Genomic DNA, 14178 nt, shown 5'->3' with positions numbered 1-14178 from the left:
ATCGGGAACAGCGGGTGATAATCTTTCCAGATCTTACCAGGGAAGTACAACAGCAAAGACCTACATTCCTAGCAGTAAAGAGGAAACTACGACAACTGCGGTTCCCCTATGCCATGTTGTTCCTGGCCAGGCTGCGGGTCATGGGACCCAAACACACATTATTCTTTCAGTTGCCACAGGAGGCCTGGAACTGGTTGGATACTGTACCAGGACAGAGATCAGGTGTAGCTTGCGGAAATTGATTGCAGGAGATGGTGGAGTGAGTCATAGTCTGCTGAGAGCTCCAACCCTGATGGAGCCCCAATTCGAGCGGAGCAATGTCATCAGGGTGGTGGTGGAGTCCTAGATCCAGTCCTAGATCAGCGAGGAGTGATCAAGAGGATGGTAGATCTGAGAGCTCTCCTATACTGAGTGCTGCAGAGGAATCGGAAACAGAGTTGTTGTTGTGACACCTCACACTGCAGATGAGTTGGGATGACTTTGTTGACCAGGGGCTCAGAGACTACAATTGCTGGTGAACTATATCCTTTTCTAGGAATCTACACACTGAGTTACATAGAAGGGGGGAGGTTTCAGTAGACAATGTTGCGGACTCAAGAGCTGAGGAGCTGGAGAGAACCAATAGTTGTTGCTTGGAGGGAGTCCGGGTGGAGGGGGTTCCAGGGTTGGGCAACAACCACTATACCAATATACACATTATTGTTGTACAGTTTGGATGGGAGTGGGCGTCACTTCTACCTGTCCTTGGGAAGGGGAGTTGGGTAGTTTACTTGTTTTGGGAATGTTCATTGGGGACCAGGCGTGTCTGGAGAAAATGTTTTGATAGATTTGACTCAATGCTTTTCCCATGGGATCCAACATAGATTATAAATGTATCTCCTGGAACATTCGTGGGATGCACTCCATGTCAAAGAGTCACAAGGTGCATGCATGCCTGGTGCATAGAGGGGCACAGATTACATTATTACAAGAGAGGGGGCTGCTTTGAAACGTCGCTGTTATTCAGCTTTTGCCAGAGGGGTATTGGTGTGGGTGCGAGCTGGGGTCCCCTTCCAGTACATCAGAGTATATCCAGAAGGGAGGTCTGCAGTAGTGCTGGGTAAATTATACGGGAGAGATGTCACAATTGGCAGTATATATGCCTTGAATGTGGATCAGGCTTAATTCTTAACTGACCTTTCCAGATCGCTGGCGCAGGTATTGATGGGATCCGTGCTCCTGGGGGAGAGGGGGGATTAAAATAGTGTTGAAGATGTGGGGCTTGATCAATCGCATCCCTGCTCCATGGCTCCCCTGCTTATAGTGCGGCGAGGGCACGCAGTTACTGGCAACATCAATGGGATTGGTAGATTCTTGGAAGGCACAGCACCCAGGGGAATGGGACTATTCTTTCTTCTCTCCTATGCAGGAATTACATGTCTGATTGGATACCATTTTATCCTTTTAATCATTTTATCTGGTTACCACTACGCACCTGCACTTTTTCACTCTCGCTCTATCCCTGGTCCACCCCAGCTTCTAGTGGCTGATTGAGTGGAGGGAGAGGAAGCAGAGACAACTTCTCTACATCCTCACTTCTGGTAGTCAAGAAAGGTGGGAGCTCTAGTGGGGAGGCCCTTCTTGATCGGCCGGGCTTTCCTGCCTCTCACACTACATATAAGCATTATGGTGCCGTCGCGCACCGGACTGAAAGGTTAGCGCTGTTGGCTTCGCGCTACTTTGGCCTTATTTTTATGTATTTCGCTTGCATGCAATTTTAATTTAAACTGCTGCTACTGCCTTTGTACTTGCTGAATTGTATTTTTTTTAATTAATTTTATCATTTTAATCATTTTATCTGGTCACCACTATGCACCTACACTTTTTCACTCTTGCTCTCTCCCTGGTCCACAGCAGCTTCTAGTGGCTGACTGAGTGGAGGGAGAGGAAGCGGAGACAACTTCTCCACATCCTCACTTCCGGTTGTCAAGAGAGGTGGGCACTCTAGTGGTCAGGCCCTTGTTGATCGGCCGGGCTTTCCTGCCTCTCACACTACATATAAGCATTATGGCGCCGATGCGACCAAAGGCAAGCCCGTCTGCACCCGTCCGCGCCTGGACAGGGCCAAGGGCCAGAACCCCTGGACCAGGTCAATCAGAGGAACAGAGGAGGGCAAGATCATACTCCAGCAACCAATTAATGACCATTTACAGTAACCGTAATTACGGTAAGCTGGTCTGTCCTCATTTCAATCTGGAGATCTCTTTCAGTAAAGACACAGTTTCATGCCCGACCTGTGGGTGCAGATTAGAGGCCTATGACAGGAGACCAACAAACCACATGGATTAGAGTAACAATAAGATAATTCAAAAAATCCCCAAGAAGGATAAGATTTACTCTGCCCTGATCAACACACGCTCTCTCCCTAAACATAAATACGAGATAGCAGATTTATTAAATAAATATGAATTGGATCTTTTATTTATTACGGAAACATGGGCTGACCCTTCAGCTGGTCCAGAGTTCTGTATTGCTACTCCTGAAGGCTTCTCAGCATATAGATGTGATAGAACCCTGAAGAAAGGTGGAGGATTGGCACTCTTCTATTGAGACGAGTTTCTAGTCAGGACAGAGGTGATTACCACTGCGGTCTGTGAGGCATTTCATTTTAATATAAGGCTCACTAAACACCAGCCTTTCAAGGGGACCCTATTATACCGTCCACCAGCCCCCAGGGGAGTTTTTCCATCAGCAATAGGTAACCTATTGGAACCTGTGGCGGGTGAATCCAATTTTACAATTTTGGGGGATTTTAACTTTCATCTGGAGGCCCTCATAGTAGAGAATCAATAGCCCTTATCTCAGAATTAGAGGCTTAATGATTCTCCCAAAAAGTGAGGATGCCCACACACTCAGCTGGGCCCACATTAGATGGTCTGTTTTCCAACAGAGATCACATCTCAATAAGGATGATTCTTCCCTTGACATGAGTCTGATCATTGTGGGGTACTATTTGACATCAGGATACTACAGCCCATCTCTATGGACACCAGCTCTACCTCCTCTAAACAATTAAGGGCCTGGAGTAGCATTAATCAAGCCCATCTTAGACAACATCTAATAGATTGCCAATCAGAGGCTGTGCCAGACCCTGAAATAGCCTCCACTAACTACACAGAATGGCTCCAAAATGCATTTAGCAAACTAGTAGCTTACAAAACAGCCTCCAAAAACAGGAAGATTCCCTCAGCGCCATGGTTTACTGAGGCACTCAGATTGGAGAAACAACACTGTAGGAATCAAGAAAGACGCTGGCGCCAAGAATATGGCAACTCTGAAAAAACACGTTATAAAACGGCTATGATAAAGTATGAACGTCTTATAATCATAGAAAAAAGTAACTATTATATCAGAAAAATAAAAACAGCACAAAATTCCACTAAACAACTGTTTCAGGTAGTATCCAACCTGGCAGGATCAGTAATTAATTCCACTAAGGAGGTGTCTCAATCACTTTGTGACTCCTTAGCCAGCTTTTTTCAAGACAAGTGGGCCAAATCTTTCCAACTTTAACATGCCTACGGGGGTCTTGAATCAACTAGCTGACAACAATAGGAGTAGAGACTCCCCATTTTCATGGATTTCAGGCTAGTGCCGGTGGAACAGGTCATTGAACTGGTCAACACAGTCAAATCAGGCTCCCCGTCTGACCAATGCCCCCATCAGTCCTAAAAATGATCCAGAGTTTTATAGGCACTAATCTAGCGAGCAGCTGTAATTCTATGTTCTGCTCAGGCACCTACCCTTCCATATGGAAAAAGGCCGTCATTCGGCCATTGTTAAAGAAATACAATCTTGACCCAGGAGAGACCAAAAATGATAGGCCAATCGCAGGTTTACTTTTTCCAGCGAAACTTTTTGAAAAAAATCATGAACATCCAGCTATCGCAGTTTATAGAAGAAAATAAGCTGTTAGATGACACCCAATTTGGCTGAACGAAAGGCCATTGCACGGAGACTGCACTCATCAAAGCATGATATGGAATCAGAATGGTGATGGATAGAGGAGGTGCAGCAGTCCTGGTGCTTCTGGATCTATCAGCAGCTTTTGAAAGGGTTGATCATGCCACCCTGATCAACCGTGTCTCAGCCATAGGCATCGGATGAAAGGCCAAAGCCCTTCTATCCGCTTTTCTCTCTAATCAGACCCAGTCAGTCAGTATGGAGGAATATGACTCATCAGTTTACTCTTTCCCCTGTGGAGTTCCTCAGGGATCGTCGCTAAGGCAAACTTTGTTCAACATATATGTGACTGACTTAGCACGAGTATTTAAATCCCTTGGACTGGGTTTCACGTCTTATGCAGACGACACGCAACTGGTGCTAGCGGTCCATAAAGACAGGGAGGCAGTGGTGGCTAGCTTTCATGATGGCATGTTGGCCATTAGCTCATGGATGGCAAACAACTGCCTCAAATTAAATTCAGATAAGACCGTGGTAATGGTGTTCGGTAACCTTGCCCCTGGATGGTCTCCAACCTGGTGGCGAGCTGAACTAGGATCACACCCTACCCCTGTCAAGAAGGCCAAAAAACATAGGCGTTATATTTGACGAGAGCCTATCCTTCAAACAGCATGTCAACATAGTGGTCTCCTCATCCTTTTATGTCTTAAGGATGATAAAGAAAGTGTTACCTTTCCTCCCAACTAGCACTGGAAAAACACTCATCAGTGCCCTAGTTATGTCAAAAGTAGACTACTGCAATGGCCTTTTAATCAATGCCCAAGAAAATGTTCTGAACAGGCTGCAGCTGATACAGAATGCAGCAGACAGGATACTGTCAGGTACTCCAAAGTTCAAGTCAATTTCTATTGTTGTGCGGCAGCTACACTGGCTGCCCATAAAAAGCAGAACCAAATTTTAAACGTAATGCATTGCCTACAATTTAGGAAACAAGAGAATGCCCAGGTAGGTTATTTGAACAATTATTGTGCAATACCTAGCAAATAAATACTAAGTATGCATAATTTATTTTTGCACTGTTTTCAATTTCAACACGTTATACATGAAAACATTCAATCGTGTTGTTATAAGAGACACAATTATAACACATTTATCGCCAACATACATGTAAATCAAAACACAAAATACCCAATAAACACATATACAAAACAAACACCATATAAAGTGTCAATTGCCTCCAAAATTCTTTAGGGGACACCAGTCCTCAAGTAACATAAGAAAACACAGGCGGACATATCCTAATTCAAAAGGTCCTGCCTGTTTACTGGGCTGAAGACTGCTCTATGTTAAAGGGGTTGTTCCACCATAGGGGAATACATTTCTTTAAAAGCTCCCAGCAGTGCCCCCCAAATGTTCAAGCTTCAGTTCAGAGTCAAAGCGTTTCAAACCCTGACTTGTTCTAGGGTTCTCCTCAGGACGTGTACTGGAAGTGGCCTTGACTGTGAGACATAAAAACAAAGAAAGAGGATTGGTGTCTATAGTTAAGAGAACCTTGTATTCAAAAACTGTTAACTATCTAAGTTCGCTGGGCACCTTGTTGTAACTGCAATAGTTCAATGCTTCAATGTAGTGTAGAATTTTCATAGTAAAAAGCTGTAGAAGTTCTGTAAAAGAGTAAAATAAACACATGGTGGGGAGGAATGAGCAAGGGCAAGGGCCCTAAATTGCGCCCACAGCTGGACAACAGGAGTGACCCCTGACCCTACTTGCAGGCCAGGTCACCTCCATGCTGCCCAGCAGCTCCACTTGCACCGCAGCCAGCCATCTCCTGAGCAGATCTAGAGTTCGCGCCAGCAGTGTCCTTCTGGTTCAATTCGCCGTCTGATTGTGGTCGGTCTATAAATCTGTGCTGTTTTCTGTTTGTTTTATCTGCTTATTTGTATTCTGTACACTGTTTTTGATTCTTTTTTCGCCCAGCGCGTACCCCCCACCTCCTCCTTGTTTGCTTTCTGTACCTGATTCCTTGCCGCTGCCCCCTGCGGCCACGCCCCCTCGTCGTCCCGCTCCCGCCTTCCAGCTGCTCCTTCCCGCCTTAAATGCTGGTCGTTGCCTGTACGTGCAGTGGCTGAGCGCAGCGGGTGCGCCGATTGCATGCCAAAGACAAGCCCGTCTGCACCTGTCCGCACCTGGACTGCGCCCAAAGCCCTGGACCTCGCACACACCACAACGCCAGAATCCGATACGACGCCAACTTTCTCCACGCACTCAACACCGGCCGAGAACACCGCTGCTTCCAGGTCGCCCCAAAACGCACCCACTGACCCTTCTCCTGCCACGCCTGCAACTTCACATGCAACAGAACCACCAAAACCCGAAGGAATGGACCCAACCACCTCCGCTGCATACTCCTCAACACCCGCTCCGCACGAATACATGTCATCGAGCTCTGGGACCTGCTCAACACCACCGCCCCAGATGTTGCCTTCATGACCGAGACCTGGTGGAATGACTCCTCGGCACCCGGCATTGCCACAGCCATCCCAGAGGGCTACAAGATCTCCCGCAAAGACTGCACCAACCGGCTTGGAGGAGGAGCAGCCATCGTCCACAAATCCACCCTCCAGGTCCACACCCTCGCAGACGACTCCCTCAACTCCGCCGAACACCTTCACTTCCGGATCCACACCGACCCCCAACACCACCCTCAGAGGAACGATCATCTACAGACCCCCTGGGCCCCAGGCCCTCTTGTCGCCGACCTCGCCAGCACCCACACACTCACCTCCACAGACTACATCCTCCTCAGGGACCTGAACTTCCGCCTCAAGAACAATGACGACACCAACTCCACCGCCCTGATCGACAACCTCGCCAACCCCGGCCTCCGACAACTCATCACCGAACTCACCCATGCCGCCGGCCACATGCTCGACCCCGTCTTTTCCACAAGCACCCACGTCGCCTTCAACCACACTACCAAACTCCACTGGACTGACCACCGATGCATTCACTTCACCTTCAAGAAACCTACCACACACCTCCGCACCCAACAGCTTCCCCGCCGCTGCTGGAGCAAAGTCACCTTAGACCAACTGACCTCCACCCGATCAAGAAAACCTCCACCAACCACCCCAGCAAAAAAGCAGCCTGGTTGACCGAAGAACTCCAGATCTCCAAACGAACATGCTGGAAACTGGAGAAGAAATGGCTCCACGACTGCGCACCAGAAAGCCACGCAGCCCACAAGGACGCTATCCGCAGACATCACCACCTCATCAGAACAACCAAGAGATCATCCTTCAAAGCCCGACTGGTTAAAAACGCACACGAGAGCAAAGAACTTTTTAACATAGTGAAGGAACTCTCCAACCCCAGCGCAAACAGCAACGACATCCCGCCCTCGCAGGACCTGTGCGACTCACTGGCCACCTTCTTCCATCGCAAGATCGCCGACATCCATGACAGCTTCAACTCCTCATCCGCCCCGACTGCAACAGACCACACCCTGAACGCCACCTGCACCAACCAGCTGACCTCCTGGTCCCACGTCAACGACTATGAGACACGCAAGGTCAGGAACTCCTTCCACTCAGTATATCTGTCAGACCCCTGCCCACAGCACGTTTTCAACAAAGCTGACGCAACCATCGCACCCCAACTACGAAGGATCATCAACATCCCCTTCGACACAGCAATATTCCTGGAAAGCTGGAAGCACGCCGAAATTAACGCCCTCCTCAAGAATCCCAAGGCGGACCCCAAAGACCTCAAGAACTTCCGGCCCATTTCCCTGCTCCCCTTCCCGGCGAAGGTCATCAAGAAAATAACCAACATACAGCTGACCCGCCACCTCGAGGACAACAGCATTCTGGACCCATCCCAATCCGAATTCAGATGCAACCACAGCACTGAGACTGCCCTTATCACCGCCACAGGCAACATCAGGCGCCAGCAAGACAACGACAAAACCTCAGCCCTCATCCTCCTGGACCTGTCAGCCGCATTCGACATGGTCTGCCACCGCACACTAAGAACACGCCTCCAGGAAGCCGGAATCCAGAATAAAGGCCCTGGAATGGACCACGTCCTTCCTCTCCGGCAGAACCCAGAGAGTCCGCCTCCTGCCTTTCCGATCCGAAGCCACCGACATCATCTGTGGTGTACACCAGGGCTCATCCCTCAGCCCGACCCTGTTCAATGTCTACATGGCCACCCTCGCACAAGTGGCCCGCCAGCATAACCTGAACATCATCTCCTATGCCGACGACACCGAGCTCATCCTCTCCCTCACCAAGGACCCAAACACTGCCAAAACCACCCTCCACGAGGGAATGAAGGCCGTCGCTGAGTGGATGAGGAGCATCCATCTGACACTGAACTCTGACAAGACGGAGGTCCTCATCCTAGGTCCGAGCCCCTCTGCTTGGGATGACTCCTGGTGGCCAACCGCACTGGGAGCACCCCCAACACCCACGGACCACGCACGCAACCTGGGATTCATCCTCGACTCCTCCATCTCCATGTCAAAGCAGGTCAACGCCCTCTCCTCCTCCTGCTACAACACCCTCCGCATGCTTTGCAGGATCTACAAATGGATCCCGACCAAAACAAGAAGAACAGTGACCCAAGCCCTCGTCAGAAGCAGGCTAGACTACGGCAACGTACTCTATGCAGGAATCCCAGCCAGACAACTACGACGACTACAACGCATCCAGAACACCTCAGCCCGACTGATCCTCAACGTCCCCCGCCGCAGCCACACATCCCCCACCTAAGAGACCTGCACTGGCTCCCCGTCAACAAGAGGATCACCTTGAAACTCCTCACCCACGCACACAAAGCACTCCATAACACTGGACCAGCCTACCTGAACGACAGACTCAACTTCTACACCCCCACCCGCCAGCTCCACTCCGCCAGCCTCGCCCTTGCCGCCGTCCCACGCATCCAATGAACAACCTCCGGCGGCAGATCCTTTTCCTTCATCGCTGGCAAGACCTGGAACACCCTCCCCACTCACCTACGGCAGACCCAAGACCTGCTCACCTTCAGAAGGCTCCTAAAGACCTGGCTTTTCGAGCATTAGCAGCACCCCCCCACCTTCTCTCCCCCCCCCCCAGTGCCTTGAGACCCTCTCGGATATGTAGCGCGCTTTACAAATTCTCTGATTGATTTAATAAATGCAGTCTATTTCCTATCAAGCAGGGACGGGTGAAACCGCAAGTGGTGGAAAGAATTGAATGGGAGGGGAGATGCATCTCGTATCTTGGGGTGCGAATATACCATGACAGGGCAGATCTTTTAGAGGGAAATGTGGGAAGGGTCATATGAGGAACAAAGGCCAGTTTTGATTTTTGGGACACACTTCCTTTGTGGTTGGTGGGCAGGGCTTCCCTGCTAAAGATCAGGACTCTCCAGAGGCTCTTATATGTATTTGGGGTGTTGCCAGTGTGGATCCCTGCGGAGAAGTTTCAGAAGCTTCGGACATTGGTGACAGAGTTTCTGTGGGGGAGTGGGCGGAGGCGGGTGGCCACAAAGACCTTGATGCAGCCCAAATAAGAAGGGGGGATAGCGGTGCAGGATTATAATATTATATTGCAGCTCAAATGCAATGGCTGACAAAATGGGTGGCTGGGCAACTTCGGGGTACAGTGCAACAGGGAGATGGGTGCCCAACACCAGATCTCCTGACTAGAATAGTGTTAGGAGTACCTGTGCCAGAAAGGGATATGTCAGCGGAACTGCGGGTGGCTCGTAAGTGTTAGGTTTGCAGGTTACAGAGGGCTAAAATGAAGCGCCCATATGCGCTGGAGATACCTCTGAAATATTGCATAGCACTACCACATGGGGCTGATTGGAGGAGGTTAAAGTTGTGGGAGGAGATTTGAGTACTCACTATGGGGCAGCTATATGAAGATGGCATGATATTACCATTTGATATGTTTAGTGAGAAAAACGAGATATCTGGAGGAGACTTCTTGCTTCATGCGGCCCTGACAGCTGCAATACACAAACACTGGGGGAGCGGACTGACTGAACCTCCTTTGAATGAAGGGTGTCAATATGTGGTATCGGCAGCAGGGACATTTAAACCGGTTACCTGTTTATATAGAAGGCTGAGTAGGGCGATGCTCCTACCTCTTCAGGGGCTGCAACAGTAGTTGGAGGAGGATTTAGAAGAGCCCATAGAGGACAAAGTATGGGCAAAGCTCACAGAGAGAGTCAGTAAGGCCTCCAGGAATACTAGGTTCCAGCTGGTAATTTTTTACGTCTTCCATAGAGCGTACCTCACACCAGGGCGCCTCAACAAGTATTTGAATATGGCGATGGCGGCCTGCCCCAGATGTGGAGAAATAGGCGAAGAGTTCCTTCACATGTTTTGGAATTGCCCAGCGATAGGACATTTCTGGAGAGAGGTGACGGGGCTGATAGACAACATTACTGAAAACGAGGTGCATTTGAATCCAGGACACTGCTTACTTCACAGATTCCCACACACTGCCAAAACAAAATCACTAGTAAGTTTCAGGACCTGGGACTGATACTAGGGAAACGAGCTATCACGAGTCATTGCAAGGCAAGGGGAGGTCCGAGCAAAGGCAGATGGAGAAGGGAGTTTGAACACTGGGCAGGCAGTGAGGGACCGGCACGGCTAAGAGATGCTAGGCATACTGGGAGTGAGAAGACGTTGGCACAGCCAGAGCTTGGGAAGCTTTGACGCTGCACCTTAAGCAGCTAAATGACATCACAGATGAGAGTAATAGGCATTCCCCACAGGCAGACGGTTTGTAAATTGCATTGGGGGGATGTATGGGAGCAGAGAGAGGACATGGTTGAGTGCTCCCTTACTGGCAACTGACTGGAGACCACAGATAATACGATAACGGGGCCGAGATCACAAGAGAATTACTCTAAGAAGGTTACTTGAGAATAGTAATCCATAGCACGTCTGGGGGGCGGGGGGAGGGTAGAGAGGGTGAGGTTGCCAATTGGCTGAGGGGGAATAGTTTTTTGTTGATTGCACTACTTATCAATATGAGATGTGAACTGGGTTGTAAATTACCCCCCTGGAGAACTATTGACTAACTATGACTGTCTATACAGTAGTGATAGGCTACATGTCTGTTAACATACGGTCCGCACTGGTTCACATGCTCATTCCAGAATTGTATACTGTACTGGTATATGTATCGTAAATGTCTAATAAAGTTTGTTTACCAAAAAAATATATATTTGTTTGGGAAACTGAATGTTGGTTGGTCCACAGCTACCAGGGGCTGAGCAAAGATGGTCTAAAACTGTGTTTAGTGTGCTTTCAGGATTACCCCTACCCCAAATTAATAACCCAGTTTCTGACAACAGCCTGAGGAAGGACTGAGACCGCAACACGTAATTGTCATTTTGTTCTAGTAAGAAAACCACAGAACTCATACAAATAAAGACTTTATTAAAACCGCATGAATAAATGTCTGAATAATGAATAACATTAGTGTAGTCAAATACAATGCATTACTGAATGAAAAGAACATCTCACTATATAAGTGTGTTAAAATACATTTTCGAGTTACAGTACAATTTAATGGATATTGCCATTTTAACCAGCTCCTGGTCATAATAACAAATGACATTGAAGACGCAGTGAAAAATTCAATCTGAAATACTGAAAGATGTTAACAACTTTTTTCCAATTTGGTTATTTAAAAAAGGCACAACAGAAACACTGCACAACTGGATTAGTCCTGCTGCAGTTGGGGAAAGGAGGTAAGAGAGATACGGAAATAGGACAAGGGCCAAAAGAAATGAATAAAGGGGAGTGGGGGTGGGTTTCTCCAGTGGAAACCCCCACTAAAGAAAATCTTTTTTTTTTTTAAACGGGGGGAAGTTACGGGAAACAGGAGTGTAGGAGTTGATGAAATGGAAAGGAAGGAGAAAAAAAAATCAATTAACAAATAGCGCGATGTATAAAATATATATATATGTTTATTACAACATGTTTTTGTTGATGTAATGACCTGGCTGCTTTTAAGCAATAACGTGCCTTTGGTTTGTTCTATTGGTGAATATATAAATATAAAGTTGGTATTCTTCAACCAGAAATATTAAAAACAATGAGTACAGTGTTTTATAGTTGGTCCGGTATTTAAACCTTCATGGCAGTGCACAGAAGATAAAAGACCTGGCAACACTTCCTTCTGATAAATTACACCATGTTTAGTAATTAAATAGTAATCCTAAAGCACATGCAAGCATACATTTGAAATCCGTCGCATCTGCCAATCACTTATTTATTTTTGGCTGCTAGTGGTTTACGGCTGATCTTCTTTGATTTGTCATTGTTCTTCTTTGGTGGTTCCGGGTTCGCTTGCATGTGTCTGCCGTATAGACTGTAAAAAACACAAAAAACAGACAAAAATGGTCAGGCTTTATACAGTTGACTGAGTTTTACCAGAATTGGAATGGGTGCACCTTAATAAATGTGGCACAAAATTATTAAGAGGGATATTGACATTTCAACAGTTTTTACAATATGTTAAACTAGTTGAGGTCACCTACATCACTGCAAAGGACTACAAGGCTCTGTGATTGTCTGTGTGCTGGTTGACAGTGACAGAAATTGGGTTGAACTGAAGAGACAGAGTGCACATTTGCAGAAAAGTGAGCATTGTGCCGCACCAGAGAGCCCCAGAGCCTGGTAATGTGACAGAGAGCAATGGTGTCAGAGTCGTCTGTGGTGGTTCCAGGATGATTGATGGTCCAGGGGCAGCCACAACACCGGCCACATTAATAAGTGCTACTGATTAAATGTCGGCACCAGTTCCTACAATTAAGGCCGGCAGCATCCACTGCTAGACTGAACAGACTAGAGAGTTGAGAGGATTTAAATGAACATCGGGTGGTGACTGATTGATAATTCAGGACTAATCTTGATTGCAATAAATTAAATGTTCACCCGTGGCTAAGCTGGCTCCAGCGTCTTTGAGTGATCATTGCTTTCGCCGAGACTCGCGCGAGGGCCAGCAAAAGCACAGCCAGGAGTACTTTAGTTGGGATACACCAATAATCATAGCACCGACTGATACTGACCTTACTTAGCTTGGAAGATTCTGCCCAATTATCCCACTTTTCATAAGAGTGCACAGTGATACTTTTGCTAGCCTGCCCGGACACTCCTTTAGAGTACTGGATTTAAACAGATTCCATGAAGTACTCTATTTACATTACAGGAAGTACTTCCTCTACCTTATAAGCACCGCACCCTATCAACAAGGAAAAAGATGGTAGCCTTTGGGACTATTGCATGGCCCCTTCATTATGTGTATGCAAAGAGCCAGACCGGCTGGGAGGCATCACGTGCGGTGGATTTACTCCTGCACCCTTTACTGCTGAGAGCAGGAGTAGTAGATCACATCACCAAGCTGAACAGCAGTGGCTGACACTCCTTCTTTGATACACAGGGAAAGAGTCTCCTGCAAATGAGGTCCCATCTGAAGGGGTCATTATCACTTACACAATTAATTTTATTAAAATTTTATTTGAGGTTTTATATAGCGCAAACATGACCCGTTAAGGTATCAGAGTGCTTTACAAGGAAAGATACGTTACGTATAGGATGGCACAGGTAAAATACAGGGATGGGGTTACGGAAATGTCACAATAGTGCGACAAAGCCATGGATATATACAAGAGTCAATACAGTTCCAAAAACAGTGAGCGACTTGAATACAATAGGACACAGGAAAGGTATATATACATTAAATGGTACAGTTCCAAGTACAGGGTGGCCTAGGCAAAATACAAGGAAGAGGGTTAGGGAAATGGTAATAGTGGGAACAAAGCCTGAATACATACATGAGCCAGCACAATTCCAAAATTTGCGAGCAACTTGATTACGATAGGACAAAGAAGAGATATGTACAAGAAATGATGCAGGGAGCATTAGAAGGAGTGAAGGAAGTAACATGTGGAAGGTCAAACAAAAAAGGAGATTAAGCACCGAGATAAATCAAGAAAAGGCGGTATGTGCACCAAGGTAGATTTATTGGAGGAATTTGCTCATTAAGAATGTTTTAGTTTCTTTTTTGAAGAGCAGAGAAGGTAACCTTCTGATGGAGGAGGGAAGTGAGTTCCAGATTCTTGGTGCAGCCCGGAATATGCATAATTGTACGTTTTTACCTTGTGGAAGAGGGGAGGTGGGAGTACAAGGTCTCTGGAGAATCGTGAGCTTCTGGATCTCCC

General features: G+C 47.3%; 1 protein-coding gene across 1 annotated transcript in view; it reads right to left on the bottom strand.

The window, feature by feature from the left end:
- Nucleotides 1-11372: 11372 nt before the first annotated feature.
- Nucleotides 11373-14178, bottom strand: part of RSU1 (Ras suppressor protein 1) — a 462977-nt gene continuing 460171 nt past the window's right edge. The window contains exon 9 of the mRNA XM_086941784.1: nucleotides 11373-12326. Coding sequence (XP_086797910.1) covers nucleotides 12224-12326 — 103 coding nt within the window. The 3' untranslated portion in view covers nucleotides 11373-12223. The remainder of the gene's footprint in view (nucleotides 12327-14178) is intronic.

This window comes from Lissotriton vulgaris, chromosome 10 (genome assembly GCF_964263255.1).
Source record: "Lissotriton vulgaris chromosome 10, aLisVul1.2, whole genome shotgun sequence".
In the NCBI taxonomy this organism is placed as follows: Eukaryota; Metazoa; Chordata; class Amphibia; order Caudata; family Salamandridae; genus Lissotriton; species Lissotriton vulgaris.
Note: the sequence above shows the minus strand (reverse complement) of the source record. Positions and strands in the feature narration are given on the sequence as shown.